The sequence below is a fragment of the Juglans regia genome, chromosome 1 (assembly GCF_001411555.2).
Source record: "Juglans regia cultivar Chandler chromosome 1, Walnut 2.0, whole genome shotgun sequence".
Lineage (NCBI taxonomy): Eukaryota > Viridiplantae > Streptophyta > Magnoliopsida > Fagales > Juglandaceae > Juglans > Juglans regia.
The window spans coordinates 9,689,755-9,715,751 of NC_049901.1; the positions used below are offsets into that span (position 1 = coordinate 9,689,755).

At 36.6% G+C, this 25,997-nt stretch overlaps 2 protein-coding genes and 1 pseudogene across 4 annotated transcripts; 2 read left to right on the plus strand and 1 right to left on the minus strand.

Annotated features, from left to right (window-relative positions):
- The first annotated feature begins 290 nt into the window (after positions 1–290).
- On the plus strand, positions 291–12,197 carry LOC108998624 (cleavage and polyadenylation specificity factor subunit 2). The gene is made up of 18 exons (XM_018975227.2): positions 291–589; positions 996–1,164; positions 1,756–1,852; positions 2,356–2,482; positions 3,009–3,127; positions 3,639–3,733; positions 3,844–3,995; positions 4,161–4,218; positions 4,293–4,400; positions 6,179–6,428; positions 6,540–6,724; positions 8,711–8,803; positions 9,676–9,774; positions 10,219–10,350; positions 10,433–10,477; positions 10,552–10,719; positions 11,576–11,650; positions 11,804–12,197. Exons 1-18 carry the CDS (start codon positions 441–443, stop codon positions 11,903–11,905), a joined length of 2,223 nt encoding a protein of 740 aa, XP_018830772.1. The 5' UTR covers positions 291–440; the 3' UTR covers positions 11,906–12,197.
- Positions 12,198–13,824: 1,627 nt separating this feature from the next.
- LOC108998567 lies at positions 13,825–19,644 on the plus strand. Of its 3 annotated transcripts, XM_018975130.2 has the most exons (11): positions 13,832–14,390; positions 14,957–15,028; positions 15,250–15,387; positions 16,201–16,289; positions 16,780–16,868; positions 17,008–17,111; positions 17,219–17,318; positions 17,696–17,771; positions 17,874–17,988; positions 18,072–18,603; positions 18,897–19,644. In XM_018975130.2, exons 1-11 carry the CDS (start codon positions 14,099–14,101, stop codon positions 19,387–19,389), a joined length of 2,100 nt encoding a protein of 699 aa, XP_018830675.1. In that variant the 5' UTR covers positions 13,832–14,098; the 3' UTR covers positions 19,390–19,644. The 3 variants fall into 3 exon arrangements, with proteins under 3 accessions (XP_018830673.1, XP_018830675.1, XP_018830674.1); XM_018975128.2 differs by having other exon boundaries at positions 13,825–14,390; positions 15,250–16,289; XM_018975129.2 differs by having other exon boundaries at positions 14,275–14,390; positions 14,931–15,028; positions 15,250–16,289.
- Positions 19,645–20,334: 690 nt separating this feature from the next.
- LOC108998572 lies at positions 20,335–25,939 on the minus strand (annotated as a pseudogene).
- Positions 25,940–25,997: the final 58 nt, after the last annotated feature.

Here is a 25,997-nt window from a genome sequence, read left to right on the forward strand (position 1 = left end):
TTTCTCATGTTTAAAATATACTGTTTAATTAAACAGTACAACCACATCAGCATTTGGTGCACAATCGGTACACCAAATCGCCTGACTTTAAAGTTTTCCCTCGACAAAAGGGTTTCTTTTTGAAATGATTATATAACAAGAAATAATAAAAGAATAATAATTAAAAACTTATTATATATATAAAAAAAATTAATGCAGGTGATCTCTCATTTCAATATTTTGTTTGGAAGTTCCATTCCATCATTTCCATGCTGGACTGAATCAATCAAATGTTAAAATGAAGCTGAAACGACGCCGTAGGAACACCGGCGTGGTTCTACGAAAATAAGCAAACCAAAGGCACTCGCTACTTCTAAACAACGATTGAAAGGACGCTGCTCGACTGCTTGCTCGCCGACCACCTTCCATAAATAAAGCGAGAGTTTCAGAGAGAGAGGGAGATGGGAACTTCGGTGCAGGTGACTCCGGTGTGCGGAGTGTACAACGAGAACCCGCTGTCGTACTTAGTTTCCATAGACGGTTTCAACTTCCTCATCGACTGTGGTTGGAACGACCTCTTCGACCCCTCTCTCCTTCAACCCCTCTCCAAGTACTATCTTTAGCTCTCTTCAATTCTTTTTCTTCTTTTCACTTTCTTTCTTTAACAACAAAACAATTTTTGGAGGCTCTGTGGCGGACATTGTCTAACCTAACTTTAAAATTTCGTAGATTGAACTCTACCCTTATTTTAAAATTTAATTTAACAATTTGAACCAGTTGCTGAACAATGCAAGTGATTGACTTCCTATTGAATGCCGTGTAATAGTTCACAAGAAAATAATTGTTATTTGAGTAAACTCCCAATCCTTATTTGTATACTGAGAACATGGCGGAAATATAAATAGAATTTGATAGAATGGAGCTGATGTTCCATACAAAGTGTTCCGTTGGGTTTTTTTTTTTTTGGGGGGGGGGGGGGGAGGACCACTTTAACGCAAGATTGGACTGGTGTGCAGAATAGCATCAACAATAGATGCCGTCTTGCTTTCATATCCGGATACACTTCACCTTGGTGCCTTGCCGTATGCCATGAAACAGCTTGAACTCTCCGCTCCGGTTTATTCTACTGAGCCTGTTTACAGATTGGGCCTCCTCACAATGTACGATCAGTATCTCGCGCGGAAGGTAAAGTTTTCATCCTGTATTGTTGCACATTTTTTGTTGACTGTTGACTAAGTGCTTTTAGTCTCATTATCCATTTATTTGACTTGATATTGTTGGTTGGCTCCGAGTGCTGTACTATCCTTACCTAAACAGCAAATTTCATTCAAATGTTTTGGTTGGTACTACCCTAGGATTGTTTAAAATAAGTTTACCTATAAAACAATGATTGTTTAAAATAAGTTGTATTTTCAGCTTATGGGGTTTCCTTGGATTGACTTGATTACTGACCTTACAGATTCCTTGTTTCATCTCAAAATTCTTAGCATGCTATGAACTTGATTATGGTATCTGAAAACTCATCTTAACTTGAAATGGGTGATTAAATTATTAACTTGATGAGGGAGTAAGTTTTATATAATACTTTTCTGCATATGTTAGATATGATCAGTAAAGATGTAAAGAAATGAATGAATATATGTGGAACATTACTATATGTATAGAGTAGAGAAGTCTAAATTAAAAATTATAACCTGTGCTATTCATTTTGCAAGTGTTTACATCTTGTCTGCTAATTTGACATACAATTCTCTCTCTCTCTCTCTCTCTGTGCAGCAAGTGTCGGAGTTTGATCTGTTTACTTTAGATGATATTGATTCTGCCTTCCAAATGGTGACCAGACTAACCTACTCTCAGAATCATCATCTCTCTGGTATGCATTTGTGTTGATGGTGATCACTTTCTTAGAAACATGGCTTTAAATAAGTTGATTTTTTTTTTGGACCTTTATTTTTTATTTTTTTTTCTTCCCGGGGAGTGTGAAAAGAAGGGTTGCTAGTTTTCCACTGTCTGTTCTCCAAGATTTTGATGTACAGGTGGTACACATTGAGACTGGATGGTCCATGTGGTCCCGTACCTAGTGAGAACATTGACGTGTCTAAAGTGATTTGTTTATTAATTTAGAAGGTACATTACCTCTCACCTACGTCATAATCTATTTTGAGTGCTCTGGCATGTTAGCATTTTTGTAGGAGCTTCTGCATCGCTCATCATTTTTTGATACTATTCAAGACAATTGGATGCTAATCATGTTGATCAATTTCTGTGGATTGTTAACATGACATGTATTATGAATACATTGACGCTCTTATTGTGTCTCCTCTCTTCTTCTTGTCCTTTTTGTTGTTTAATTTGGTAACCTGATAATAATTGTAGGCAAAGGGGAAGGGATTGTGATTGCACCCCATGTGGCTGGGCATCTGTTGGGAGGTACTGTATGGAAGATCACAAAGGATGGTGAAGATGTTATATATGCTGTTGACTTAAACCATCGCAAAGAAAGGTAGACCTTCCTTCCAACTACCTGCACCATATTTGCTGTAATACATTACCCTAGAGAACTGCATCCTGAACAAATCAACTTATACATGGCACAATTTTTTCAAGTACTCTAAATTTGGCAACTGGAAATCTCTTTGTTCCCCTCCTTTATGCTCGTATGCACTTTTGAAAGCTGATATTTTAAGTAAAATCTTGTGAAGTTTTAAGTATCCCCATCATTCCCTGCTTTGGGAAAAGTGTTTCTGTATCTGTTTTACATTGTTACTACAAGAATTTGCTTAATAAGATTAGCATTACTATTATACCCTTTAAGAACTTGGAAAATTGTATCCCTTGGGGTTGGCTCAAGTGGTAAAGGTCTTGGGCTTGGGGGTATGCTCTCCCTAGGTCTAAGGTTCAAATCCCATTGGGTGCAAACAATATCTAGGTGCTATCGGACTAGGAGATTTTCCCCTTGAATTACCCGAGGTGCACTTGCAGGAAACTCCTCGCTGAGGGCCTGTACTTATCGGTTTTGTTTTTATCAGGCATTTGAATGGAACTGTTCTAGCATCTTTTGTGCGGCCTGCCGTTCTAATAACAGATGCCTATAATGCTCTAAACAATCAGCCATATAGACGTGGTGAAAAGGAGAATGAGTTTGGAGGTACTAATTCTTATGATCTTTAAACTTTTCATTCCCCTTTAAGCCCATGCTTTTGTCAGCTAGGTTCAATATTGCTATTTCCTGTAGGAATAACATACATATTTGTAAATAGTTGACACATTGTCATAAATAACACAATATTTTTTAATTGATGCCATTTTATAAAATCCATGCTATGTTTTGTAAATGGAACTGGTCTCGCATCTTTCAAAATTCTGTTCTAATAACAGGTGCGGAAAGTTTTTTAAACAATCAGCTTTAGAGATGCAAAAAGAATGTCATGTGAAAAAAAGATGCAAATGAACATATTCCTTATTTTTGCTTTCTTTTCTCTTTTTATTTATCTGTAATTTTCATTTATCTCAAATTGAAATTATAAACACATGCATGAATGCATGGTATTTAGTCGTATATGGCAACAATATGTTTCAAGATTGCCAATGAACATGTTTTTTTTAAAATTTATCTTTGTTATTTTTTATTCTTATGCCATCTTTCTTGGTTGATTTAGAAACTATAAAGAAAACACTAGGTGCTGGTGGAAACGTATTACTACCGGTTGATACTGCTGGGAGAGTCTTGGAACTTATTCTAATATTAGAACAGGTCAGTAGGGGGGATGCTATTTTTCTTGGTCTGGTTAAGTATACGTAATCCTGCCTTATGCAAATACCATTGGTCAATGTTTTAACATAGGATTTTGGTGATGGTTGCAGTATTGGGCGGATAAAAGTATGAACTATCCCATATTCTTTCTTACATATGTTGCGTCTAGCACAATCGATTATGTCAAGAGTTTCCTTGAGTGGATGAGTGATTCGATTGCAAAATCTTTTGAACAAAATCGTGAAAATCCCTTTCATCTAAAGTAAGTGGTGCTTTCTTAATGTGGGTTCTTCCTTAGAATATTCACATTTTAATGCAACTTTATTTTTTTGTTTTCTATATCTGTGTACTTGAGAAAGATGTAGCATATGTGATTTGTTATTCATGTTGCTGGGTGATGTTGCTTAATGTGTATTTTCATTTGCAGGCATGTCACACTTTTAATTAACAAGACTGAACTTGATAATGCTCCAGATGGTCCAAAGGTTAGATCACCTTTGCACCCCTTAACTCCACTTTTGCCCACTACTGATGGAAAGGACTTACACATCTTAAATAGGTTGTTATTGCATCCATGGCCAGTTTGGAAGTGGGTTTTTCTCATGATATTTTTGTTGAATGGGCGTCTGATACCAAGAATCTTGTGCTCTTTACTGACAGAGGCCAGGTATATTTTTATGACCTTGGTTGTTGAATTTTCCAAGATTAGCATTTTAAGCTGTGTTGTACTTATGAAAATGAATTTGGAGTAGTATTTTCGAAATTCAGATATTGATAGCTAATCTAATTGTTGATTGATTGTTCCTTGAAGCTGTTGTGACTGAGTGTACTACAATGCCCTATATTTTCAGCTGGAATTTGAGAAGTCGCTGTCCTCAATTATCACATTTGTAAATTTTTTAGTTCAGCTAATATAATGAAGACTGTTTAATTTCATTACCATTTCATCTTTGCTGCATCCTTTTCAAAGAAATCAATTGCTTCATGATGGCTCACTCTTGAGGAAATCAAACTGCTTTGCCCATGTAATATTTACCATGAATACTAGGTCTAAATTAATGTTTCTGTTCATTCAAAGTGTCAAGGTGAACATATGTTTTCATAGAAATTCTCTAGCTTGCTATTCGCCTTTTCAACTTGATTTGGCAACAGAGTGTCTTATCAGCCAAATGTCTCTACTAAGGTTGATTTCCTCTATGCTATATTGAGTCTCTGGCAAAACAATATTTTTCCCTTTGATTATTTTCTTGCTTCAGTGCATCTTTGACTTGAATTGACGTATTTTTGGACTTATTATGCTTTCTAAATCATTTGGTAGTTGTCTCCCTTATGTTGTCTCAGATTGTTCTGTACTAGCTTTGGATGAGTGCATGAATTTCTTATTACACTTTTCTTTGAATTGCTGTTCAATCCCCATGTCCCCCGTTCAGCTATGCTCTGCAGCATATTTCTTGATTGCCTTGCATCTATCCTGTTGACCTCAGAGGCTACAGCTATTTATGATGTTTAGAAAATGATTATCATTGCAAATAATAATTACATCTTACAAACACTTCTCCAGTTCATTCATCTTTCCCTATGATATTGTTTGATTCTCTCTGCTTCTATTCTGCTCTTTCCCGGATCTTGAATGCTTTTATTTCTTAGTTTTGCTGCCTTTTGCCAACCTAACTTCTTAAAGCATCTTTTCATTGGTCAATCTTATAACATCTTGTTCTGGTATTTTCAACTAAGATTACATGGTTCAACTGGCATCATTTCCAATAAGTTTTTCAATAAGAGATATTTGAACTAGATTCCTTTTATAGTCAAGGATTCTGTTTTATTTTGAATCCTTTCCTGTCAATAAGTCAGAAGTTTACTGATAACATGCCTCTACTAAGGATCAGTATACTTCTTTCTGCACTGGGGTTTTATGGCTACTGATATTATACCTGTGATACCCCATATGATATGGATAAGTATAGGTGGTGTATGAGATTCCACATTGCTTGGGAAGGAGAGATTCTTGCTCTTTATAAGGTTCCAATGGGACTCCAATTGTATCATTGACTAGTCCTTTTGGAGTATAGACCATATGGTTTGGGCATTCTATTGGGGCGTTACAATACGCATGTGAATGAAAGAATCCATGTTCTTAAGATTTATTCAGACAATTTGAATTTTCTGTAAGCATTGTGAGATAAGCTTTTTATTTGTCCCCTCTTCTCTTTTAGTTCTTGGTTTCCTTTCCACTTGGATAAATATGCAGTCTTTTTCCTAAGAAATGTTGGTAAATAATTGGATTTTTACAGTCGGCCTTATATTGCATTTAATACTCATGTACATAATATGTAACTATGATATCACTATTGTATATTATCCCTATTCCGTTGCAACTTTATTTGGAATAGCTTTTTCTCTAATAAAATAGGAATGTGCTGACGCCTTACAGTAAATATGTAGTTTGCCACATTAGCTCGTATACTCCAGGCAGATCCACCTCCAAAAGCTGTTAAAGTCATCATGTCCAAGAGGGTTCCTTTGGTTGGAGAGGAGCTAATTGCTTATGAAGAAGAGCAGAACCGAATAAAAAAGGAAGAAACATTAAAAGCTGCTCTCATCAAGGAGGAGTCAAAAGCATCTCATGGGGCTGATGTTAATGTGAGCGATCCAATGGTCATTGATGTTAGTAAAGCTCATTCTTCGCCAGATGGTATGATAACAAGAATTACAATTCCATTCCTGACCAATTCGAGATTCATTCTACACTTTATTTCACCATTTTCTGGGGTATATACTGAATCTTCCTGACTGTACCTCTCAGTGGCTGCTCCACATGGCGGTAAATACCGGGACATATTAACTGATGGATTTGTTCCTTCATCCACCAGTGTTGCCCCAATGTTTCCTTTTTATGAAAATGCTTCAGAGTGGGATGATTTTGGCGAAGTCATAAACCCTGATGATTATGTTATCAAGGACGAAGACATGGACCAAGCAGGAATGCACGTAAGTTCTATTTGTGGGATATATTCCTCTTTGTATGCTGTGAATTTTGATATTTAAGTAGCTTACTTTACAGGAATATTGTTGACTACTTGTGCCCTTTTATCAAATTATTGGGGTGTATAGAACAATGACTTCACTATTGTCAATGTGTGCTGCAATTTTTTGTTGTGGAATTTGAAGAATAGCTGCTTGGTAGTAATGACCATGCGCTCAACTAAATTTAGTGTGAAGGAAAATTAAAACTTCTAGCATGTGAAATGGGATTAAAGTGAACTGTGAAAGAACAAGAAGAAGAAAAAAAAGAAAAAGAAATGTAGCATTTGGGTTGAGTGACAACATTGAGGAGCTGGCTGTACTAGTTCTCAATTTCTGAGCAGCTGGGAAGAAATGGGGAGATGGAACATGCTGAGGCTTGCAAAAAGTAAAGATGAAAAACATGGACAATCACATTTGGGAAAAAAAAAAAACAGCATTTGAGTACTATTGGTTCATTGAAAATTGAGGAAAAGTACAGTAAGGAACCCACTGTTGACCTGAAAATTGAAACTGTTTTTTCCTTTTTTTAATTTAAAGTAAGATAGTCTTTATTAGTGATCAAGAAAAATGAACAAGGAATTATCAAGATAGAGGGTATATATACATCAGATAAACCTAACGACAAAAGCAAAAAAGATAAAAAAAAATTTCTGGAAGCTAAAGCTAAAAAGACATAGGTAGGTTGTCCCCCAATGGTAAAGTGAGCTGAAAATAAAAAGGCACAAAGGTCTTTCGTGGTCCTTGTGCTCTCTTCAAATTATTGGTCATTTATTTCCTTTCATATGTACCACAACAAACAGATAATGATTATTTTTCACGAGGTCTCACTGTGATGAATGGTCATCCACTCTAGTCTGCCCTTTCTAGCATGCAAATAGATCAACCACCTGTCTAGGCATCAGCCCAAATAGACTAGGCACAACTTGCCGGAGTTAACTACCTTATAACGGAGTAAAAGATGATCCACAGATTCCCCACTCCACTTGCGCATACGACACCATTGTATCCAGTGTTGTGAATTTCGTACCGGTACGGCCAAAATTTTTCGTACCGGCCGTCTGGCCGGTATAGATACTATATATGTTTTGTACCGGTCAAAATACCGGCCGTATCAGATGTATCGGCCTCAATTTTGGCCAGTATTTTTTTTTTTTTCGTTTTTTCAAACTACAAGCTTATTTTTTAACCCTCAATTCAGACTAGACTATTTATAATTTATATATATATGTATTTATATATAGACTATTATTTTGGAATATAGTTTTTATATATAATTTATTTATATATCGACTATCCCGAAATGTTATCCCGAAACGCTATCCCGAGTATCAAAATATTTCGTTCCAGTGCCTTGACCGGTACGGCATCCGGTACGGTATTCAAAACATTGATTGTATCACCATGACTTTTCTCTTAAGTTATCTAGGGCAAGATCCTCCCCAGTGCAGCTGTCTGAATGTGCATACATAATTGCTAGCTGCCTAACATTGAAGTTGTTTGATATATAAAGAGAAGGTAGCATAAACTAACAGCATTTACTAGGTTTATGCTAGGTTTGCGAGCATAGCTTTGTCCTTTAGCTGAAACATGTTATCACTTGAGTGCATCTCTTTTAAGAAAATGTTTGTACTACCATCTCTGCATTATTGCATCAAGACTAAGGTTCGGTTTGGATTGAGAGTTAATCTCAACCCATCTCATCTCATCATTACAATTTTCACAAATTCGCACAAAATAGAATAAATAATTCAACTTTTTCAAATCCCAAAACAATAATAATATTAAAAAATAATATTCTAACAATATTTTATTCCATTTTCAACTTTCATCTCATCTCATCTCATCTCATCTCAACTCACTATCCAAACCTAACCTTAAAATGATAGATGGAGAATTGTGTATTATGTTTGAATCTTACTGATGGTCCACTGAATTTCTCATCTATCTCAGGTAGGTGGCAATGCAGATGGAAAATTTGATGATGGATCTGCCAGTTTGATACTTGATGCAAAACCTTCAAAAGTCGTTTCTAATGAATTAACAGTAAGTTCAACTCTGGCTTAGGGTTATATAAAGAGTTATATCTCTTAATTATGATAACTTCTGTCATAGACTCTACAAAATAATTGTCACCAAGTCATTTCTGTTTTATTTTCATTGCAATGTGGTTTCATAGGTAGGAAAATGGTATATTATGCTGATCATCAGTTATATTTTAGTTTTATAGCAATATGGTTTTCATAGTAGGAAATAGTATTTTATTTTGATCAGAAATCTGATTCTGGCATATGTATTGTTGTGCTATTTATAATAATAATTTTTTTTTTTTGATAGGTAATAAGTAATTCATTGATAGAAAGATAGGCATAGCCCAAGTACACTAGGGGTTTATAATAATTATTACAGGGGGAAAATGTGTTTCCCTTTTGATATTGCCACTTCCTTCTTGTATCTTGTTCTCATTCTATATTGGTGTCTCTCTTGTACAGGTCCTGTGCACTAGGGTTGCCCCTTTTGTGCTTTTTAATAAAGGTTTATTACTTATAAAAAATTCATTTTAAATCTTTCATTCTTCGCCGCATGTGAAAGTCTTTTTGAACAAAAAGTAATAGCGTGCTTTATTGTAGTGTCTCAAGGAAGAAATTAATTAATAATTTTTTATAAGTATCTTGTGTTTTTGGTTCATAAAAAATAGATCATGTTGATGAAATTTTACTTAATATTGAAACATGCTGAAATATCGGACCTCATTTAAGATTTTATGAATGTGGAATCATTGCCATATATTTTGCTTGTGCTTCTTTATAATGTGTCTTGAAAACTTGAAATGATGGACAACTTTTATTTTGGGCGTAGAGGCTCTCATAAGTTCTTGATGTGATGTTGTTTTGGTTTCTTGAATTTGGCTTTTTCAGGTGCAAGTGAAGTGTTCATTGATTTACATGGACTTTGAGGGCCGTTCCGATGGGCGTTCTATTAAATCAATTCTCTCCCATGTGGCTCCCCTAAAGCTAGTGAGAATGCATTTTATGCTCGTTAATTTACAATTTCCCCAATTATTATTCAACTTATGTCAGTTAAGGTCAAGATTTTGAAGTCTATATTGCTTGGCATCCCTTGTTCCTTCGTAACATGCCACTACTTGCAATTATTGTGTTACCATGATCATGCGCATGCATTTTGCATGTGCGCTTTTCACATGATTATGTAACAATTGAGTCACATAAGTAGTGCAAATTTACAAGTTATCATGCTTGTTTGGATGTCCAGTACTTTTTTCTGCACAATTAGAAGTTTTCTAAATGAGGTTGTAAGTGGTCTAAAAGGGGATTGGCTGAAGACATTCGAAGCTCTACAGTGGTAGGAAGGGGAGACACTGATTTTTTAAGTGTTATTACTGGTTTTTGTTTGGCACCTGCATGTGGAGTCTTGACTGGTTTTTACTTTTTTCCTTGGAGGTTCTGGTGCATGGATCGGCCGAGGCCACTGAGCATTTGAAGCAACACTGCTTGAAACACGTTTGCCCTCATGTTTATGCTCCCCATATTGAGGAAACAATTGATGTCACCTCTGATTTGTGTGCTTACAAGGTATAATCAGAGAAATCTGTTTTCTTCGTGGGCCAATTATTTTAGAAACTAAACTCATATATTTTTCCTACATGAAATATAGGTACAACTTTCTGAGAGGCTGATGAGTAATGTGCTCTTTAAGAAGGTAAGGATGCAGTAGTCTTTTTGCTCAACAATATTATATCATCCCCAGTACATCTGATTTAAGTGCAATTACAGCTCGGAGATTATGAAATAGCTTGGGTTGATGCTGAAGTAGGGAAGACAGAGAACGGCATGCTGTCTTTACTTCCGTGTTCAAAGGCAGCACCAACACATAGATCCGTTCTTGTTGGTGATCTAAAAATGGCAGATTTTAAGCAGTTTCTAGCCAGTAAGGGCATCCAGGTACAGTCTCTCCACTGCTTAAAATTTCCACTTTTTCTTTTTCTTTTGGGGTGATGGTCAATAATCAATCAATATCTCAGATATGGCAAAGCCCATTAAGTGTGAGCTAGTCAATGATCAAGATGTGTCAGTCAATTGGACTGCCGATTCGTCTTGACTGAAAAAAAGACAGGCCAGTCGTTTGGCCATGTTTGGTCCCTTAGTAAATCATGGAAAATAAGTTGCGTCCTGGAGCCAGGCTTGGGAAAACTTTAGGCCAGTATCGGATGTGCTTAATAGAGGAAAAAGATCATAACTTGTTCCAGAACCCCCTGGGTAAGATTCTGACTACTGATAATCTGCGGAAGCGCCAGGTAATTATTCCAGAAAGGTGTTGTATGTGCAAGAAAGCTGGCGAGACAGTAGATCATCTTTTGTTACATTGTGAGATAGCTAGAGCCCTGTGGAGCGATGTATTCAGTTGAATAGGGTTAAATTGGGTGATGCCTGCTACAGTGGTAGAGTTATTGGCTAGTTGGGTTATGCCGGGTGGTGCTCCACAAATCAAAACTAAGTGGAAGATGGTTCCTATTTGCATTATGTGGTGCATATGGCGGGAGCATAACGAGCGGACATTTGAAGATAAAGAGTGGACAATAGAGGAACTTAGAACTTTATTTTTCCGCACTTTATTTCTTTGGGCTATTGCTGTAGATTTTAATGGCTTAAATGTATATGATTTTTTTTTTTTTTATAGCAAACTAGATAGGTTTTATCTCTTGTATACCGCCTTGTGTACGTGGGCTACGCCTATTCTTATTAATACTACCATTTACTTATTAAAAAAAAAAAGATCATAACTTGTTAAAGTTTACAGGTTGAATTTGCTGGTGGGGCTTTACGGTGTGGCGAGTACGTGACCCTACGCAAGATTGGGGATGCGAGCCAGAAAGTGAGTGATTCTGGTTTACATTTCTGTTTTCGGCTGTGCAACTTAAAATGAAATTCGCCTTGCTTTCAATCCAGTATCAGTTATAAACCAGACAAATTCCTCGCCAGTTTGCAGATGAAAAGCTTCACCACTAATTCCTTTTGTTTTTGGCAGGGTGGCGCTTCTGGTCCTCAGCAAATTCTCATTGAAGGCCCTTTGTGTGAGGATTACTACAAGATCCGGGACTATCTGTGTTCACAGTTTTTTTTGCTTTAAATCTTCTTTTCACAATCTGTAATCCCATTTGGCTAACACTTGATGAGAAATTGGAGGTAGTTCCAGTAGGCGGAGAATACTGAGTTGCTAGTAATTCTGCAAAATGTAGTTAGAGTTTAAAGGTACTTTTGTAAATGTCTCGTGTTTGGTTGGCATTCAGGAAACTGCTCTGATATTCCCTTTTTCCTTCTTTTCAAGTATTTCCAATTATATATGTTATATATAGGACTCGTTTGGAAACTTTGAGTATCTCATAATTTTTTGAATAATAGTGGAAGAGTGGTGCTACATTCAGGGTGGGTGTAGCACGAGGATGTACCGACAAGTTTTAATGTTTTTCGATTTTTTGATTCATTTTTTTTATACCCTTAAATATTTAAAAAAAAAAAAAAACTCATCATTTGAAAAATACATTCTTAAAAAAAAAAAAAATGCATCGAGACCCATCCTTGGTGAGTGTAGATTTATTCATTGTGAAATAGTTTGAGTTAACATGTTTTATTTGATTTTTTAGAAAATGAGAAAAAATTGAATAAAGATATTATAAAGTTAAAAATTTATTTGAAAATAATTTTTGTATGAAAGTTTGTAAAATTTTTATTGATTTTTATGTTTTGTTTTGAGATGTGTAAAAATTGTATTGATGTTTGTATTTAGATAAGAGGATTGCTACATCTACAAAGAAATTACACAAAAATAATTCTATAAATTGAAATATTAAAATTTAAAATTAAAAAATTAAAATTAAAAAATTAGAAAATTAAATAAAAATTAATAATTAAATACAAAAATTAAAAATTAAAAATTCAGAAATATTTCATGTTTGAATTATTTGAAAATGAAATTTTGAGAATTTTATATCTCATCAATGTGTCTAAACGTTTCCATAGTCCCATATCAACAAATCTTCTTATCATTCTCTCATCTTTCATAATATGATATTAGATTATTAAATGTGTTCAATCATTTAATGTCACATCATGATACATCTAATTATTTAATATCACATTATGAGATGATGAGAGGATGATGAGAGAGAGAATGATGAGTAATATTACTCGTCTCATATTCTCTATAGATAGGTGGGCCCGGATTATCTACTCATCTACGGGTAGAATTATTCACAAAGGCCAAATAAATGTAGCGTTTTTATCTCGAAAGAAAAAAGGATGGATTGGTCGGACCAATCCAAGATCAATGATGATGACAAATCTTATTTTTACACGTTGATGGCATTGTTTGCTTGACGTTTGGTTAATCCGCAGCGTCTCGTGAATTTGAAGTACAACTTCCTAATTATGAAAAATAAAAAAGAGAATTACGTGAATCGCGCCAAGAACCTGTTGCCCAGATTAATTCCTGGTAATAACTAATACGGTGGTAATCAGTAAATAGTCTTGAAAATAAGTCGGGTTCACCAATTTCACTGCCTTGATATAGGTCAATACCACGGAATAAATTGCTCCAAAGGTACAAAAAGAAAAGAAAATATATGGTTTGTCTTTTCCGAAGCTTCAGGGTTCATGTATTTTCTCTCAACACATACTGTAAATTATTGCGTTTGGATGTTGAAGTGAGTTGAATTGAGTTGAGTTGAGATGATAAAATATTGTTAAAATATTATTTTTTAATATTATTATTATTTTAGAATTTAAAAAAGTTGAATTATTTATTATATTTTATATTAGGATTTAAAAAAATTATAATGATGAGTTGAGATGAGTTGAGAGATATTTAAAAACCAAACGAAGTTTCTGCATTTATTGATCCGTCAGCATTGCAGCTGCACGGGTAAACAACAAATTTTCCTGTTTATATTTTTCTCGAAAGTAAATAAGATGATGATTCAACCCATCACTCCCGACACCGAAAGGCAAATTTGCGAAATGAAAGCGAAAAGAGAAAAGGCCAAAAAAAAAACAAGAAACCAATGTTCGAGGGAGCATTGAACACGTGCTCCTACAGCCTACACACGCAGTGACAGGCACAAAATCACATTTACAGTACACAACAAACTAAAACCCTAGGAATTCCCCCCAATTTCCTGCACTTCAATCACTTATCTCTCTCTCTTCCTCTCTCCATGCGGTTGTAGACTTGCTCCTTGGAATTCTTACTCATATCCCCGGATTCGATTCCTCTCTCACCACTGATTCCTTCCTTTCTAGCTTTCCTTTTTTTTTTTTTTTTTCTATGGCTTCTACGACTGCCACGTGCTCCCCGAGTTCTCTCCAGCTCCGACTCGCTTTCAATTGCCGCAGATCCCCAGAAATTCTCTTCCGGATGCGGATGGGGAAGCCGATTTCTCGGTTTCGGGTGCTCTTTGTAGCTCAAGACGAATCCAGAAATGGGAGTGCATCGGGACGCCGTCGTGATTGGGCTTTGTGGGTCGGTCCCGATTCTACAGTTGATGGGTTCTCTGGATGGTCCGAGTCCGATGGTAATGACGAGTCTGTTGAGTCTCAGAGGAAGAAATGGTTTGGAGGTAAGGACTTCTGTATTGACAGTTGCTTTTGATCTTCTTCTCCCTGTTTGACAGAAACTCGGGGTATTGATATGAAAAAGAAAGAAAATTTTCTTAAAGAATATGATGTATAATTTGTTGAGTATTTTTATCATTTTTTAATTTTTTAGTTATAGAATATTGAGGAGCTGAGCTAAATAAATATGTTATTTTATAGGCACTGTTGAGCTGTGGGTGTTGCTTTATAAATTTATCTCATAAATAGGAAGGGATTGGCATATATAAGAAAATTTTGAACGTAATGACAATTGTACCAACTCAGACAAATTATTTATTTTCCTGGTTAAGTTGGCGAAATGACTTGCATTTTCTGTTGAATGCATATATTGCCTCCATTGTCTTGATTAGTTACGTTGCAGTGATGTTATGTTATGTTTGATATCTATCACAAGAATTCCTAAAGTAGAGATTGAATACATCGGAAATGACTTTTTGTTTTTCATGTTTGCTGCTTTTGGACCTGTTTGGTATCTCTATCAACTAATTAACACTTTAAAGTAGCTCGCTTTCATGGTTTGTGGGAGCAGGAGTAGCTGGAGTCATCCTTTTCTCGGGGCTTACATTTGCAGCATTGTCTTTCAGTAAACGAAACAATTTGAGTAAGTTTTCATTGTCCCTTATGTAATCTTTTGTCGCATTGGTGGCTATTGTTATCTGTTTTTTTCCCCCAATTATATATGGCTATAGGTCAATGTTTGGGTTTTGAATACATTTCTGTTTTATAGGTCCTGTGTTAATCAGAAAAAATTTAGCTGAGTCATGTCTGCTATCTCGCTAATCTTTTTGCTGTATCTCTGAATGCATGCATGATTCTACGTAGGATCAAGCCAACTGATGGAGCCCTTGAATACGCAGCAGGAAGTGTCATTGGCCTCTGATGACCAGAATGATGACGTTAAAGATGGGAATGCAAGTGGCAATATTAAGCCAGAAGATAGTAGTCTGGATGGTGGGACAGGTACATATAAGGATTCTTCTTCATCTCCTGGCTTTGATGAAAATCCCAGCAAAAGTAAAAGTAGTGATGATTCTGACTGCGGGGTATCATCAGTACAAGATATTGTATATGCATCTAATGTTACTGATGGCAATAAAAATGCTTCCATTCAAGAAGATTTGCAGGATGAATCAACTTTTGATGACACCCTTAATTTGCCTGAATCTGAAAATGTTGGTGATACTTTTGTTACCTCTGGATTTAAAGATGTTGACAACAACTCTCCTGTGGGTACAGTAGAATTAAGTTCTGAGCTTACTGAGAACCCTGTTAATGTCAAACAAACCAATTTGTTAGTCTCTGATGCTAATTTGTCAGAGCTCAACACTGACCTCCAGGATGAAATATATGGTTCAAGTGAGCATCAAAATCCTAATCTTTCATTGGATTCTTCTTTTACGACTATTGCCCACACAGTCAATGAGCCCGTGGCTCTGAATGGCTCCACCAGTTCACAGTTATATGCAACTTTAGAAACTCAAGACTCACCCGAAAATGATATAGAGACTGTAGCCCAATCTTCAACCAAAGAAAATCCTGGCCTTGTCGAAACAGCGCAGGTCTCAGCTGAGAAGAATAGTTCATCCCTGGAAGGTCATAACTTTAGTGAAAGTGAGTCATCTGGAACTTCTCTGTCAGCGTTAGCCTACACGTTTGCAAATGAAAAAGATTCAAACCATCCTAATGAGATGAATAGAAGCAGATCAGAATCAACATATCCTGGGAATTCCTTCTCCTCCACTGGTATACCTGCTCCATCTGTTGTTTCTGCAGCTCTACAGGTGCTTCCTGGAAAGGTTTTGGTTCCTGCAGTTGTTGATCAGGCTCAGAGTCATGCACTGGCCGCACTTCAAGTTTTAAAGGTACTTCTTTGACCTCATTAATTGTGCATATGATCATAGCAAAAAAAAAAGTTATTTTCAGTATGTATGTGGCAATCATGCATTTCAAATCTTGAATTCTATTGTTAACGTCTTGAATTTTCAGTTTCTGTTCTTGTTTTACTAGATTGCAAGAAAAGATAATTAAACCAAAGCAACAAAGGAGGAAAGTGCATTCCCCATATTCATCTTGTTAACGATCTATGATAATTGTTAGGAGTGCTTGATCTTTTTCTTATTTTCTTTGCTCTTACTCATTCCTTTAGGTGCCTTGCGTTAGAACTGAGAGTCAATAGGACTAAATTTTGACAACTTGCTTGATGTAGTGGCTTTAATGTGGACCATACTTCTATAGGTGAATAATTGAAATGAAAATATTTTGCTGCAGTTGTCATGTTGTCCTTAGGATATTTATGTGAAGCATTCTAGATAGCATTTCCATGAAAAGCTTTAACATCATAATGCTTTTCAGGTCATTGAGGCTGATGTTCAACCTAGTGATCTATGTACCCGTCGTGACTATGCTCGTTGGTTAGTCTCTGCAAGCAGTGCCCTTTCAAGGTATATATTTCTCTCTTCTTGCTGTGAAGTGTAATGTTGCTTATGGGAAATCAGCATCTCACTAGCCATTATAAATTATAATGTGTACATTTTTGTTTTTGTAAGATCATAAAATGGATCACTTTTTATCTACCTGTAGGAACACAATTTCAAAAGTATATCCTGCAATGTATATAGAGAATGTTTCTGAGCTTGCATTTGATGATATCACACCTGATGACCCTGATTTTGCTTCCATTCAAGGTGAGAATTGGATATTAAATTTGGGGCAATAATAGTAGTAGAAGTCCTACCAGCGTGTTAAGCTATTTTTGTTGCTTGATAGTTTGTAATTGATTTGGATGTTGCAGGCTTGGCAGAAGCTGGACTTATTGCAAGCAAGCTTTCAAGACGGGATATGCTTTCTTCTTTAGATGAAGACCAGAGTCTATTCTACTTTTCTCCAGAAAGGTGCTTACAGAATTCCAATGCAACATACAAGTAATTAAAAAAAAGGAACAATTCCCAGCGACATAACCTGTTTTAATTTTTCTAGGTTAGTTTTTCTTTTTCAATACTAACTGCATTCTGAAATCTGGCATATGCTAATGGAAATTTTTTTGATAGGTAAACGAATTTTTTTTTGAATAAGAACAGCAAATGTCAGTGGAATTAGAATTAGCCAGAGTGGTTTCTCAGTTCCTATGAACCATTTTTAATAGTAATTCCTTGTACACGATGTTTGATTACTCAGACGGATGATGTACTTGATGTCTCAGATTGTGGGGAAGGTATATGTATCAATTATTTTATGTTACCTCCTCTTTCTTCTATTTTTCTTGATGCAGGCCTCTATCACGTCAAGACCTTATCAGTTGGAAGATGGCTTTAGAAAAAAGACAGCTCCCTGAAGCTGACAGAAAGGTTTCTTAATTAAAATTTGGTTTGATATTATTCTGTTAGCTATTGTGTTGCTAGTTATAGTGAATGTATTTGTATTCTTCAAAACTTTGTATGCATGGACAGAAGCTGTATCAAATATCTGGTTTCATTGACGTTGATAAGATACACCCAGATGCATGTCCTGCACTTGTGGCTGATATATCTGCCGGAGAACAGGGAATCATGGCTCTTGCATTTGGTGAGTTCAAGTCCCTTGTAACTGCCTTTGCAAAAATTTTATCTTCAATTTTATAGTCAATCTGCCCCTTTTTTCGGGGATAGGTTACACACGACTCTTCCAGCCAGATAAACCAGTCACAAAAGCCCAGGCTGCTGTTGCCCTTGCAACTGGTGAGGCTTCTGACATTGTAAGCGAGGAGCTTGCACGAATAGAAGCAGAATCAATGGCAGAAAATGCAGTTGCGGCACATAGTGCGTTAGTAGCTGAAGTTGAGAAAGATATCAATGCAAGTTTTGAAAAAGAGCTTTCTTTGGAGAGGGAAAAAATTGATGCTGTGGAGAAGATGGCTGAGGAGGCAAGGCAAGAATTGGAAAGATTAAGAACTGAGAGAGAGGAAGGTAATATTGCCTTAATGATGGAACGTGCTGCTGTTGAATCAGAAATGGAAATTCTTTCACGGCTGAGGCATGATGTCGAGGAGCAGTTGCGGAGCCTAATGACTAGCAAGGCTGAAATATCATATGAAAAGGAAAGGACCAGCCAACTTCGGAAAGCAGCAGAAATTGAAAACCAGGAGATTGCCCGCTTACAATATGAGCTAGAGGTTGAGCGAAAAGCATTGTCTATGGCCAGGTATGAGAGCAAAGTTCTTTCTAGGAGCCAGTCATTTTGTTGCATTTTGAAATTGATGCCATTTTGAGAGAGATAATTTGGAGTAGATCTAGCAAGTATTTGACGTCTATATTAATTTATGTACCTAGAGATCATGTTCCATGGATCTACTTAAACATGGTGATCGACAAAGAAGTTATTCATGCAGTACCTTTGCGAAATTATTTTTTGTTTTTTCTGGTCTTTGACACCTAGGATGTGAATTCCTTATCGATCTGTTAAGCCTTTTTATGAATGCTATCTTTCTCATCCAGGGCTTGGGCCGAGGATGAGGCAAAAAGAGCAAGGGAACAAGCGAAAGTCTTGGAAGAGGCTCGATATCGCTGGGAGAGGCAAGGTATCAAAGTAGTTGTTGATGATGACCTTCGGGAAGAGACCACTGCTGGAGTTTCATGGCTTGATGCTGGAAAACAGTTCTCGGTTGATGGAACGGTTAACAGGGCTGAGAATTTGGTGGACAAGCTCAAAACAATGGCAATGGATTTGAGAGGGAAATCCAGAGATATAATTGATAAAATCATCCAGAAGATAGCCTTGTTGATATCAAATTTGAGAGAATGGACTACCAAGGCTGGAAAACGAGCTGAAGAAATACAGCAAACTGCCATTTCGAGGGCAAGTATATCAGCACAAGAGTTGCAGCAAAGCACGGCAGAATTTAACTTGTTCCTCAGGGAAGGGGCAAAGAGAGTCGCTGGAGATTGTAGGGACGGAGTGGAGAAACTCACCCAAAGGTTCAAGACATGATCTCTCTCTCTCTCTGTCTCTCTCGCTCTGTATCCTTCGAATAATTTTCTGCAGTGATTGGCTGCCGAGAACTTGGAAATGTAATTTTGTTTTCATTTTCCTCGCGTCTTTCCCATGTATTTATGCATTGGGGATTTGGTCTGCCGCGATACTGAGTTGTAGAAGAAAATATCAACACTGAGAAAGTGATTTGTGTCCAAATGAAAATAAAGAGATGCAAAAATAGAATGATTGTAGAATAATATGATTTCGTCATTGATGATTTGCCAGTACGAAACATTCAAGCAAACGAGGACAGGTGCTTTGAAAGAGTTGGGCAGTAAACCATCCAATCGTTATAGCGATAATAATAATAATAATAATAATAATAATAATAAAATAAATACATGGAAAATGAAAGAAATTTATAATATTTTTGATGAAGTTGTACCATTATTTTGATTGGTTGTAAAACAAGTTGAAAAATAGTTGTAAGAAATATCATAAATAAAAAACATTGCTAGTATCGTTATGTGAATACTGTAAAGATTAATAGAACGCCACAAGCAAACTCGAGTGATGATTTTGGGTTCGGATGAAGCTGCTTCCACCCTGACGGCGCTTGAGTCTTGCCGTTTTGATAAAGATAAAACCTGTTAGAGAGAGCATGCATGGCAGAGGCATTAATGCGCAATTATAGGGGGAAGAAAAAAATCTGACAGAGGAGGAGATCTCCAGAGGACAAGACACCCTCTCGTGATGATGAAACTCCTGAACCGGCTATTAATCCCCATCCTTGAGAGAGAGGGGATCAGAGCAACCAGCTAAGTATTCATCTAATGGAAATTCTTCCTCTTCTTCATAGATTCTGTTTCTAAGGCCAAAGATGGTAGCATTCCAGAAAAACATAGCAGTTTTAATCATCGAAGAAGAAAGCATCTGCCCTTACTCACAAACAGGAAACTACCATATATTTACATGCACATATTTATTACTTTGCTTCTTTGATTTCAATAACTTCTTCAGATGATATGGTTTGCTAGACCACCGTCTCCGTCTCCTCCGTCTCCATTTCTTTTCCCCATAGAGTTGCATACAGACCAAGAATTATCAAAGTAGCTCCAACAATACTGGATTCCCTAGACCAAAAGAATCACATACATACCTTCCCATGTATAAAGCATCCCCCAAAATGAGTAGTCCCGTAATGGCTACAATTATTGTGGCCAACGGTCTAAAAGATGTCATGAAAACTGGACCTTTTTTCCTTATTGCCAACGTTTGAACATAAACAGTAATTCCAAATATCACAACTCCCTGCAAAAAGACAGAGAGAAGGGTGATGTTTTAGGAAATTCCCATAAATAGAGAGAATGGTGACATTCAGAAGTACTATATGTACAATTGTACATACATTATAGATTGGAGCAAGAAGGGTGATATTCCATGACAGTTTCCATGACGAAGCAGCTTTATGGTCCAAAATTCCTGTCATGATAGTGGAGAGAACAGTACCTGATAAGCATGTCAATGATGTGAGAGTTATTGGTGCTGGATACATCTTGTAAAACCCAGCTCTTTGCTTCACTCACGTACGTGCTTAACGCCTCTAAGTTTCCGTCACACTTTTAACACCATCTTTCTTTTTTCTTCATGCACGTTTCCTGCACTTTGTTTTAAGAAGTCTGTTTTCCATTTATAGCCTATATATATAGTAAGTATTCTCAACCCTAGTTCGTGTGCCGCAGCCCTCATTTCACGCCTCAACACACTTGAACCATGGCCATTGCATCAGTTCCCTACCCTCAAGGCATCAAACCGCAAGCCTCGTTCAGCTGTCCAACCACCCGCACAGCCAGGCCAGTGCAGTATTCTCCGCCGAACGCAGTCCACGCACACGGATCTAGCCACGCGGAAGCTCAGCCCGTAGCCGCCGCCCGACGCATTCGTAGCCTCCTTTTCAAGCCCCGAAAATCCCCTGTTTTAGTTGTCTAAAACAGAGCATCCTACAGCCGCTGCAATCACCCCCACCGAGAGCTTCACCGTGCTGTGCCTCCACAGAAACCACCGGCGAGGTCATTCCTCCACCCAGGTCCGCCTCACGCTGCCTCATCCCACGGTGAGCTCGCACCACTCACAGTGGTGATCCTTGCCTTCCGTTCTCTCCCTCGTTCCCTCACCGTGTCTCTCTCTCTCTCATTTCTTTCTCTTGCTTCGCAGCTAGGAGCCACTCTCGTCCGCCGTAGCCAGCCCCAACTCCACGCCGCCGTGTTTATCCCTACCCTCCGTAAGTGCTTCCGCCGCACCGTGTGAAGTGAGTTTTCTTTTTTCTCGTGTACTTACATATATATATATATATATATATGCACGAATGTATACGTAAATTTATTTGTTTTCTTCTGGTGTAAATATATATATATTTATATATGTACATATATATATATACGGATTTTCTGGTGTAAATATATGTAGGTATATATATATATACGGATGTATATGTAAAATCATATTAAATTAATAGTAGGAAATAATATCGTTTTGTTTTATTTTATTTTATTTTATTTTCTGTTCTCTTTTAGTGCGCCTCCAAAGTAGTGTTGGGGTGTTAGCTTAATTAAGTTAGGTTATGTAATTCGGATTTGAAATCATGAGTATGATACGTGGATTGTAAAGTGTGTTTTATTTAGGCGTAGATGCATGAATTTATTATAGTTATGTTACTTTGTATTCTCTTTCTTAAATAAGTTAGAATTAAATGTTTAGTCGAAGTCGGATATTGATGAGTTTCGAAAGTGATGCTAGTATGTTGAGAATAATGAGAATTTTGAGTTTGAGGAATTAAAAATGGACTATTTTAGAAGCGGTAGGCTTGAATATCAAAATACGAGATTAATTGGAGACTTATGGAAATTTACGTGATTATCTTGTAGGTGACGAATAAATTTTCTTATTTCGGCATTTCTGAGGAAATTTTTCGAAAAGCTAAGAAGTCCAGGTAAGCGGGGTTCCTATGCTAGGTTTTATACGAACTATCGAGACTGAGGTTGACTTCTTGAAAACTTTACATATTTTGTGATGAAATGAAAACTTGAGAAAAATTCAATCTCGGTCGTTTATTTGCATCACTCATGAAATCTGAACGAAAAAGAGAAAATATTTTCTGACATGCATTGTGTAGACATGAGCAATATTTGACATGTTTCTAAAATATACAGAAGAGCGAATATGATATCAATGAAATTTTTATGCATATGATATGAAATGATATGGATCTGTTTTTGATCAAATAGAAATGATATGAATATGTTTCGCACGTGTTTTGATATGATGTGGATATGATAAAACTTTGGCATACTTATCTGTTCTGAATATGGTTCTAATATGATGATACTGTTCACGTGATATGGTTGGTACCACCATGATATGATATGAGTGCACCCATTTTGGAAACAAAGTGGTCTTTTTACGTGTTCTTTCCTGTGTGCACACTCGGGGCTCCGAGATTGAAAAAGGGGAAGTTCACTACATGATACTGCCTGGTTTGGCCACCGGGGATAGCACAACCCTACCACGGGGGTTAAACATGGTATATGATATGACATGATAAGATTGAGATGTTCAGTTATGTTATGCCAAAGCGTTTTTGAATATGAAATAGATCCTCAAATATGAATTGTTGACTTGAGTATGAAATGTTTGAAAAGTCGCTCTGATTTTCTGATAACACGTTTTCTGAGATCTGCATATAAAAATAAAATGTTTTGTTTCGGCATATTGAACTTTCTGAAAAGGCTCATGTTTACATGCTAGTATATGTTCTCTGCTTACTGAGTTGTTGATAACTCACCCCCCCTTATCTTCATATATTTTCAGATGATATTGATTTCCCAGCTGGGGGTCGGGAATAGAATTGAAGCTGGCTAGATATGGATGGAAGGATTGGGTACTCTAGAGTACCATTGTTAGTAGATGGATTTAACTTGAGCATTTGAAGTACTTTACGTTGTTTGGACCTGTTGATACCTAAAGGTGTATTGTTATATTTTTGAGGTTATTGGGAGATTGTTGACCCCTTTTGGTTTATGTTTTGTAATGATAACTTATGGAGTTTTGTTATGGCTATTTGGAAAAATATGAATTGTGTGCTAAACATGAAGTCCTTGGAGTTTTAAGTGCTGGGAGAGACAGGTTTGTTAGTGACATGAGTTAACTCTCCGGACCCTCAGGTACGGGGCGTTACACATCTTCACAGTAACTGTCTGCAATAAACATATGAAAGAAGATGTTACCTATTTGATCATTTGCGATTGAATGAATGAATAACTTGCTAGAAATAAAAAACTGTTATGAACAAATTGGCTGCTGAAACATTCAATTGGTGCCCAAAAATCGAATCAGACTCCATGTACAATGTGAAATTTAGCATTAATCTAAGGAATTTCACATTGATGTTGGATCCTATTTCTGTAAACATATGAAAGAAGATGTTACCATCAACTCTAAAACACCAGCAAGATGTAGACTGCTGACAATGAAATGTATGAAACCCCAAGCATCAAGGAGCCCTTCATTGAATCCTTGTCTAGGTACTGTAGTCTTGATGCGGTAGCAGGAGTACTACGTTGTTGCGAGCGCTGAGAATGAAAAGAAAGCACAGGGAAACCCTTGTATAAGGTCATGAGTGTTGCACCACCAAAGGCAACAATAGTAACATAGTTCCCAGTATCTTGGCTTGAGAATTCCACGCTTCAAAATGTCTAGTTTCTCCATTCTGAACATGCCAAAGTAACATTTTGCTGCTCAAGAAGCATAGAGATTATTTGTACAAGACATGTCAAGCAATTACTTCAAAAGGGTAAGACATCGTTTGGTTATGTAGTTGAGATGATATGAGATGTTTGTTGAAAGTTAAATAAAATATTATTATAATATAATTTTGTAATATTATTTTTGTTTTAGAATTTGAAAAAGTTGAATTATTTATTATATTTTATATGAAAGTTTAAAAAAATTATAATAATTATATAAAATGATATAGTTTAATTTTGTGTAAACAAACCAACCTAAAACTCTACTTTCAACTTTTTGGTTTTGATTTTTGTACAAGTGGCAGTAATATTATAAGCGTTACGTGTTTTTATTTTTTTTATATGTTTAGAACACGAAATATCCATTAATAGCTTTTTAGATAATTTTATGGAAACCGAAATATCAATTATATCAGTGGAGTGTGTAAATAGTATATAAAAATGACTGTATCTGGTAGAACTTTTTTATCAATCGAGTTCTGCTAGTATAGATACAATCACTTTTGCATACTCTTTGCAGTCCATTGATATGATTGGTCAAAAAATTTATTTTATATTAAAAAAATATGGCACAGTCAATTATATTAATAGAGTATGCAAAGAATATACAAAAATGACTGTACATAAATTTTTTATTGATAAAATAGCAACATCGTAAACAGCCAATATCATTGGCACTCGAGAGCAAGATCATTCCAATATTTTTTTCCATTGGCGAGAGCAAGAATCCAATATAAAAAGGATGCATCTTGTTTTTCTCATTATCTGCACAAAACAGCCAGAACAAAGGTGATGGATGGAATTAAGTTGCCCAACGCAGATGCAAAAGCTGGTGCGGTGTATTCCAGTCCGGCGTAAAACAACGTCCTCCCAGTCCCAAACACAGCTCTAAAATGAAAAGCCAGAAAATCAGGAGGAATTAATTACCGAATATTTGTTACGCCTAGCTACTCGATAACATGTGCTAGATGATCATATATATGGAGCAGCCCATGACCTATATATTTATTTGGCAGATAATTAACTCACCCCAGCAGACCCAAGAAGAAGACATTTCGCACGATTGCTACGCTAAGTTTGCTAGCTAGTATGGTTCCTGCAAAGGGAATATATGATGGTTAATATTTTTATTTAAATTATCAGAAGGATAATTTCGGGAGACCAGCATCGTGCTGATATTCTTGAGAAGTTCTAATGGAGGATGAGCTTATATAGGTATGCAGGGGGTAGCTGCTGGAGTTGGAAACGCTCAGATGATCAAAACATATCATGTAATCATAGCCTAACTCAGTCCTGGCCTCCACAAAACGTAGTGATTCTGATTAAACCGATGGGCAAGGATAACAGGCATATGTAAGTTAAAAGTTGAAGACAAAGCAGCTAGCTGGCTTTGATGTTTTCATCCTTCATTCTTCTTTCCTTTTTGGTCAGAGTGGAATTACAAGTTAACCCAACAGGATGGGATCGAGGATGCGAAAAGAAAAGAAAAAGGGCCGGGTGACCTTTCGAAGAGAAATGCGAGGAGAGCAGTAGCAAGAGTTCCAAAAGCGTATCCGTAGGTAATTACAAGCACATAGCGACTCATGCCTTTGTCCAGAGAGACTTTAAATATTGGAGATTATGTAGTATCCTGCAAAGCAAAAATTAGGGAATATGCAGTAGCAATATAGTTTCAGCACTTCACACATGACGGCCTCGCCTCGCTTACGGCTTCCTCTTCCAATATCTCTCGCACTGATCTCTTGATCCTGCTGATCTTCCATTCTGATCATTAATTTCCCAACGAAATGACTTCACAAAATCCAAAGCTTCATGATGCAC

Excerpts from the sequence above, each read along its gene's own strand:
- LOC108998624 (XM_018975227.2), top strand. The coding sequence starts at position 441 with ATGGGAACTTCGGTGCAGGTGACTCCGGTGTGCGGAGTGTACAACGAG. Across the intron at positions 4,219-4,292 it reads ATGCTCCAGATGGTCCAAAG|GTTGTTATTGCATCCATGGC; the intron begins GTTAGATCACCT and ends CATCTTAAATAG. Across the intron at positions 9,775-10,218 it reads ATGTGGCTCCCCTAAAGCTA|GTTCTGGTGCATGGATCGGC; the intron begins GTGAGAATGCAT and ends TTTTCCTTGGAG.
- LOC108998567 (XM_018975128.2), top strand. The coding sequence starts at position 14,099 with ATGGCTTCTACGACTGCCACGTGCTCCCCGAGTTCTCTCCAGCTCCGA. Across the intron at positions 17,772-17,873 it reads TCCCTGAAGCTGACAGAAAG|AAGCTGTATCAAATATCTGG; the intron begins GTTTCTTAATTA and ends ATGCATGGACAG. Across the intron at positions 18,604-18,896 it reads AAAGCATTGTCTATGGCCAG|GGCTTGGGCCGAGGATGAGG; the intron begins GTATGAGAGCAA and ends TTTCTCATCCAG.